At 45.5% G+C, this 6,951-nt stretch overlaps 1 protein-coding gene across 1 annotated transcript; it reads right to left on the bottom strand.

The window, feature by feature from the left end:
- Window positions 1-725: 725 nt before the first annotated feature.
- LOC136398562 (involucrin-like) lies at window positions 726-5,824 on the bottom strand. Its single transcript, XM_066372745.1, has 2 exons — window positions 5,806-5,824; window positions 726-1,846 (listed from the first exon to the last, which is right to left on the bottom strand). The coding sequence occupies exons 1-2, from the start codon at window positions 5,822-5,824 to the stop codon at window positions 726-728; spliced, it is 1,140 nt and encodes a 379-aa protein (XP_066228842.1).
- Window positions 5,825-6,951: the final 1,127 nt, after the last annotated feature.

The following is a 6,951-nucleotide window of genomic DNA, read 5'->3' as shown; positions in this document are numbered from 1 at the left end:
CCCCTGCTGTAACCAGATCTTCCCACATCTCTGTTCAGGTAACCAGTACAGGCCCGTTTTTCTTGTCAGTCAGGAGGGCAGCATGGGCAGTAGCTCACACACCCTGATGGTGCCACACTGCTTTTACCTCCCCATATCTACCACTGTTTGTGTAACGGTGTTGAGGTGCTGCCCCACATAGGGGCCCAAGATAGCCACCAATGACCTAAAAGAGCAGATAGGTTGCTCCAAAGAATAAGGACTCTTATCCCTGACATAAATCCTTTTTCATCTGGCCAATGGGACTACAGGTTGAAAGCAGCATTCCTCAGACACAGTTCCTGGAAGACCCGCTGCAACTTAGTATACAACTGCTATCAACTCACTGACTGCCCCTAGTAAGTCTTCAACATTCTGCCAGATCATCATCAATTTAATAGGCTATGATCTCCTGGGTCATCATGGCAGCTCCAAAGACACTGCCTTAAGGAGGAGTGCATGGTGATGGTGGCTAATTTCTCCATCTCTGCTCTGGAGAGCATAATCCCATCCACCCCTTTGTCTCACAACCACAGCAACCAAGCTGCCAGGGAGTCTGTGGGTTTCTGCCTGAATTTCACCCCTACTCCATTATCGCTATATGGGTCTAGGGCTGGAACACAGAGGTCTCCTTTACTTGCAAAGGGGTTGTGCCTGCTCCTCAGCATCCTCTGCTGCTGAGTTCTGGGTGACCACCAGCTGGGTTTTCAATCTGCCAGAGGTAGTTTAAGCCTGAATCTCCTCTCCTCCTCAGCAGCAGAGTGGGAAACAACTACTACAGCCAACTCCGAGCCACTCCACTGGCACACATGCAGCTCCTCCTCCAGCAACCCTTTGGCATCCTCCAGTGCCTGCTGCTGTTGGTGCTCAGCTTCCAGCTCACACTGGAGCTCTTTGCTGTCCTCCAGCGCCTGCTGCTGTTGGTGCTCAGCTTCTAGCTCACACTGGAGCTCTTTGCTGTCCTCCAGCGCCTGCTGCTGTTGGTGCTCAGCTTCCAGCTCACACTGGAGCTCTTTGCTGTCCTCCAGTGCCTGCTGCTGTTGGTGCTCAGCTTCCAGCTCACACTGGAGCTCTTTGCTGTCCTCCAGCGCCTGCTGCTGTTGGCGCTCTGTCTCCAGTTCGCACTGGAGCTCTTTGCTGTCCTCCAGCGCCTGCTGCTGTTGGCGCTCTGTCTCCAGTTTGCACTGGAGCTCTTTGCTGTCCTCCAGCGCCTGCTGCTGTTGGCGCTCTGTCTCCAGTTTGCACTGGAGCTCTTTGCTGTCCTCCAGCGCCTGCTGCTGTTGGCGCTCTGTCTCCAGTTTGCACTGGAGCTCTTTGCTGTCCTCCAGTGCCTGCTGCTGTTGGCGCTCTGTCTCCAGTTTGCACTGGAGCTCTTTGCTGTCCTCCAGTGCCTGCTGCTGTTGGTGCTCAGCTTCCAGCTCACACTGGAGCTCTTTGCTGTCCTCCAGCACCTGCTGCTGTTGGTGCTCAGCTTCCAGCTCACACTGGAGCTCTTTGCTGTCCTCCAGCGCCTGCTGCTGTTGGTGCTCAGCTTCCAGCTCACACTGGAGCTCTTTGCTGTCCTCCAGTGCCTGCTGCTGTTGGTGCTCAGCTTCCAGCTCACACTGGAGCTCTTTGCTGTCCTCCAGCGCCTGCTGCTGTTGGTGCTCAGCTTCCAGCTCACACTGGAGCTCTTTGCTGTCCTCCAGTGCCTGCTGCTGTTGGCGCTCTGTCTCCAGTTTGCACTGGAGCTCTTTGCTGTCCTCCAGCGCCTGCTGCTGTTGGCACTCTGTCTCCAGTTTGCACTGGAGCTCTTTGCTGTCCTCCAGCGCCTGCTGCTGTTGGCGCTCTGTCTCCAGTTTGCACTGGAGCTCTCAGACTCATAACTCCTCCTTTAGCAACTGTTTTTTTGTCCTCCAGCACCTGCCACTGTGGGCGCTCAGCTTCCAGTTTGAACTGGAGCTCTCAGACTTGGGAAGCCTCTTGCAAAGAGCTCTCAGTTTCTCCTCACAGAGCTGTAAAAAACATCCACCCCATAGCTCCCAACAAGTTAGCCACAGGGAACCATATGCTCCACATGCTCAAGAATGGCCACTCCTCTATTCCACCCTTCAAGGGTTCTGGCAGCTCCATACCAGTCTGAATCAAATCCTGCCAACTACACCAGGTGTAATGCAGGAGGTTAAGGTCAGGGAGGTTTGCACTGGATTTGTGCAGACCACAGAAGAACCACAGAGATGAAAGGCATTGGGCCATTCCCATTTATTGAATTCTTACAGAGGTGGGTGAGTGAACAGGCAGGGAGAAACCACATCTCACAATAGCGGGTAAACAAATGGAAAAGTCGCTGCCAGGAAAAGTACCCATAGCCTTTGATAGGTTCTACACACAAAAGTGTCTTTCTGCCACGTATATACATCACTAATTAGGTAAAGTAATTTCAGGTGGAAAACAAGAGAGGAAGCCTATCTGCAGCCTTTGTCCCTATACTTGCCAATTTAGCAAATGATCCAGTTAACTTTGTGTTCAATCTAGTCAAAAATTTATAGCAAAACGTATTTTGTTATAATCACAGCCTTAATCTGAAGCTCACTTGCCCAAACTAATAAAAATGGCAGTTCACCCAGGGAAAGATATAAGAGTTATAAAATGATTACACCATTTCATAAAATTCCAATGCAACCTAAAAATTAGGTATGGAAGGAGTCTAGAACGTCAAGTTGTGGCATCTGCCATTATCATTATAATTAGCATTGCCCAACAATATGATTTTGGCTAAATTGCTTGAACAGAAGACATACTTAAAGGTCTGTGACAGAATAATTAATAAATTCCAGAGTAACAGCTGAATCAGAGTAGGTAATATTAGTCACAGATAATTGGATGAGGCTGGTTCCCTGAGGTCAACTGGGAAGGTGACCTGAGAAGCCATTTCCTTGGAGCAACAGACATAGCTAAACACCTCCTGTGTTTCCCTGCTGGGAGTCATTGTGCCCCTTAGAAAAGTTCCAAATGCAAAATATACTATTCATACATCTAGGATCTCAGAAGTTAGCAAAATAAAACCACAATAGTTTCAAGGACCAATGCGACCTAATAAAATTCTCCTAGCTATCCATTCATGGAAGTTTTCCTATGATGGGGGGGTTTAGAGACTAGAGTTAGAACACAGAAGTGATAAATAATAATAGCCATATATGCTGGGTGCTTATTGTGTGCCAGGCACCCTTCTAAGCACTCTCAAGCATTAACTCCTTTAATTCTCAGGAGCATAGTTAGCGGCTCCATTTTACAGATGAAACTGAGGCACAGAAAGATTAAGTAAGTTCCCCAGAGCTGGGATATTTTACTCAGGCAGTATGACATCAGAGTTTATTTACTTAAATACTATATTATGAGGCCAAACAAAGAATCCCCTGAAGTAGTGCACAATAGGGTCAAATAAGAGACAAAGAAATCAGTTCCCTTTGGCTTAGAAGAAGTGCCTCCAATAATGGGTGTCAGTGTATATAAGTTCAGTGTTTATAGTACTTAAACCTGTATTTAAACCCAATGATATCTTTAAAAGATTGGGAACAGGAAGAAAAAGGAAAAGAATTGGTACTATGAAAAAAATACTCAGAGGAGGACTTCCAGTCAAGATGGTCAAGATGAAAGTATAGATAAATGTAGTACTCAAATCTTCCCACAACCATATCAAAATTACCTAAACTACAGAACAACCATTATTCAGAACCATTTTAAATCTAACTGAATGGAAGTCCAACAATTAGAGATTTAAAGAAGAAGCCACATGCAGACTGGTAAGACTGGCAGAGATGTGGAAGAAGCTAGTCCCACACCTATGTGTTTCAGATAAAAATTGGAAGGGATATCTCACCTGAAGAGCAAGTGGGTCTTAGCTCCTTACCAGGCCTCCCAAACTATAGTTCCAGTGCCAGGAATAGAAGTCCTTATCATTTCGGGGGATTGAGGCTGAGGGAGACAGAGAACTGCTGGAGTCCCAGGTGTTACTTTGACTCAGTCCCTCTGAGCTCCAGCACTGGGCAGCAGCTTGAAAGGCACCAGGGCAACACATGAGAGGAACTAAATTTCCTACAAGATGAGAGCTGGGGCTGGGGGGAGGGGAGTGGAGAGGCAGTTTTTTGCCAGACAAAATTACTAGCAGAGGTCATTGTTCCTTTTCTAAGACCACATCACCACAGAGCCAGCAGGCAGGTGCCATATTTGAGTCTCTATCAACTTAGCTCACACTGCTTGCTCAACCCTTGTTATTCCCTGAAACTCTTCCCCATTCAATTGCAGGCCCACCCAAGCTATGGTATTTCCAGTGTCTTCTCCATATGAATGACCTGTCTTGGCTTATGCTTCAGACTTTCCTAAAATCTCTCAAACAAGCAGCACCTGGCTTCAGTGTGCCCTATACCTCTCACTAAGTGACTTCAGGCCAAACACTAACAGCAGTCAGCCTGAGTTCCCAGCTTAGCCTCACCTGGGCACCACCAAGCCCAGCACAAGTAGCACCCACCTGCAGATTGCTTTGTAGCTTATGCTGGTTGGTCCTAGGTAGAACACAGGCATCAGCTGACCTTGGCCTCCACCTCCCAAGAGCCCCAGGGTTCCCAGTGGACAGCTTCAGACCACATCAAAGCACCTCCCAACCAACTCCACAACTGACACACACAAAGGGCAGACTCAGCAGCACCAGACACCTGCTAATATAAATCCTGATATGTGAGGTACAGCCCTACACAGCTGATCCTCCCTGGCAGTCAGTGGTCATAGCCAGTTCTTGCAGACAATCAACCTAGGGATAAATCCCTCCCATTGACATGCCAACAGAAATCAAGACTCAACTACAACAGGAAGGTGTACACAGCCCACCCAGGGCAGAGGACAGCGCACCTGGAGAGCTGAGCTTTAGTGACTGGGGAGCTGTTCCACAGGGCCCTACAGGACACCTATTATATAAGGCCACTCTACCAAGTCTAGGAGATGTAGCATCTCTACCTAATACATAGAAACAACACTGAGAGGCTGCCAAAATGAGAAAACAAAGAACGATGTCCCAAATGAAAGAACAGAAAACACTCCAGAGAAAGAACTAAACAAAATAGAGTTCAAATCACTGGTTAGAAGGATGCTCAATAAACTTAGTGAGAACCTCAACAGCATAAAGAAAAAGAGATGTAAACCATAAAAAAGAACAGTCAGCCCTGGCTGGATAGCGTAATTGGTCATCCTGATGCACAAATATTGCAGGTTCAATCCCTGGTCAGAGAACACACAAGAATAGATCGATGTTTGTTCTTCCCTCCTTCCCTCCCTCTCTCTCTCTCTCTCTCTCTCTCTCTCTCTCTCTGTATGGCCAGTTGTCGTGGTCATTCACATGCAGGTTCCCATTAGATTTGGGCAGATGGTAAAGAAACAGTGGAGCCAATAAAGGGTGGGCCATTGCTTTATTCAAGATTTGCACCGGCCGACAAGCAAACACACAGGGCTCCCAAAACCACTGACACATTCTCTGGTTCCAAAACCAGGAGATCTTCTCCAGTATTTCCTAGAATCCAAGGCTTCACCAGTCCCAAAGCCCCTCACCTCTGGTTCCCCATCTGCCAACATGGTTTCTTACTTTGCAAAACTGGCTTCTCTCTCTTTCCCTGCCAACTTGGCTTCTCTCTTATTCCTCCTTCTCCTTCTCCCTTTTTAAAACTTTTCTGGCATAAAAACCCCTTCTTCTGCACACATTAGCATAACAATGGCCCTTCCCAAGCAGGAAGGTAATTTGCAATTTCACAGATCACAGACCTGGCACTGCCAGCGCCATCTTTTACAATAAAAGTGAGCAAACTCAAAAAATACAAATTTTACAAACTCATTTGCCCAACACTCTCTATCCCTCTCTCCCTCCCATCCCTTCCTCTCTCTCTAAAATCAATAAATAATTTAAAAAAAAAGATTAGGTCATACACGTTTGGCAAGATTGATCAAGGAAAAAAGAAAATGTGCAATTAAAATACAGACTGAAAATTAAAAATTAAAAAAAAGAACCAGTCAAAAATGAAGGCTACACTAACTAAAATGAATAATTTACAAGAAATTAAGAGTAGAGTAGATAAAACTGAGAATCAAATCAGCAATTTTGAATATAACAAAACAAAAAATACCCAATCAGAACAACAACAAAAAATCCAAAAAAAATAAAATGAAGGTATTTTGGAAGTCAAACCTGGCACAGTTTAGAAAGAACGAAAATGTAGAAAAGTCGAGTTACTAAAAATATATATATATATATATTTTTTTTAAATTATCAGCTTGTGCCCAGCTGTAGTTAAAAACGACTGAAATCTGAGCATATGTTTACAGACAGAATTGACTGGAAAACCAAAGAGGTGTCATCTTTCTACTCAGAGTTCTTATTAAACCCCTTTAAGGAAGAGCACGGTCTTTCTGTCCTTTATTCCAGGAAGTACAGCGGCCCGAGCAGGGAAGGACAGTACTTCCCAAGCTACATGGGTCTTTCAGAAGAAGAAACAGGACACTGAAGGCAGACCCACTTTTCCTCACTGAATTAGAAAAACTGCTGCAAAGCTTCTTAAATGATTGAATTACACCAAAGAAAAGGCCTGACTAGGGTGGAGCTGGAGAATATTGTCTTCTTTTACTTGTAATGATTCAAACACTGAGGGATGCCATGCAGAAATGAGAATGCAGGGGGTCAGGGGAGATTTTGGTGAAGCTCATGTATGCAGCGTATGGAATAAGTTATTGAAGAAAGTGGCTCTAACAGAGTTTATAAAACTTGAGGAGGAGCAGTTATGCTTCTTTTGGAGACAGAGAAGATTGAGGGTGTGGTGAAAAAATAGCAAAATGGAATTAAGATAAACCAAAAACAGAGAAGAAATTTGGGCCAGATGAACTTTCACCTTCCCTAAAATGATTTATGTACTTATG

The sequence above is a fragment of the Saccopteryx leptura genome, chromosome 3, assembly GCF_036850995.1.
Source record: "Saccopteryx leptura isolate mSacLep1 chromosome 3, mSacLep1_pri_phased_curated, whole genome shotgun sequence".
NCBI lineage: Eukaryota > Metazoa > Chordata > Mammalia > Chiroptera > Emballonuridae > Saccopteryx > Saccopteryx leptura.
This window is presented reverse-complemented; position numbering and strand designations above follow the sequence as displayed.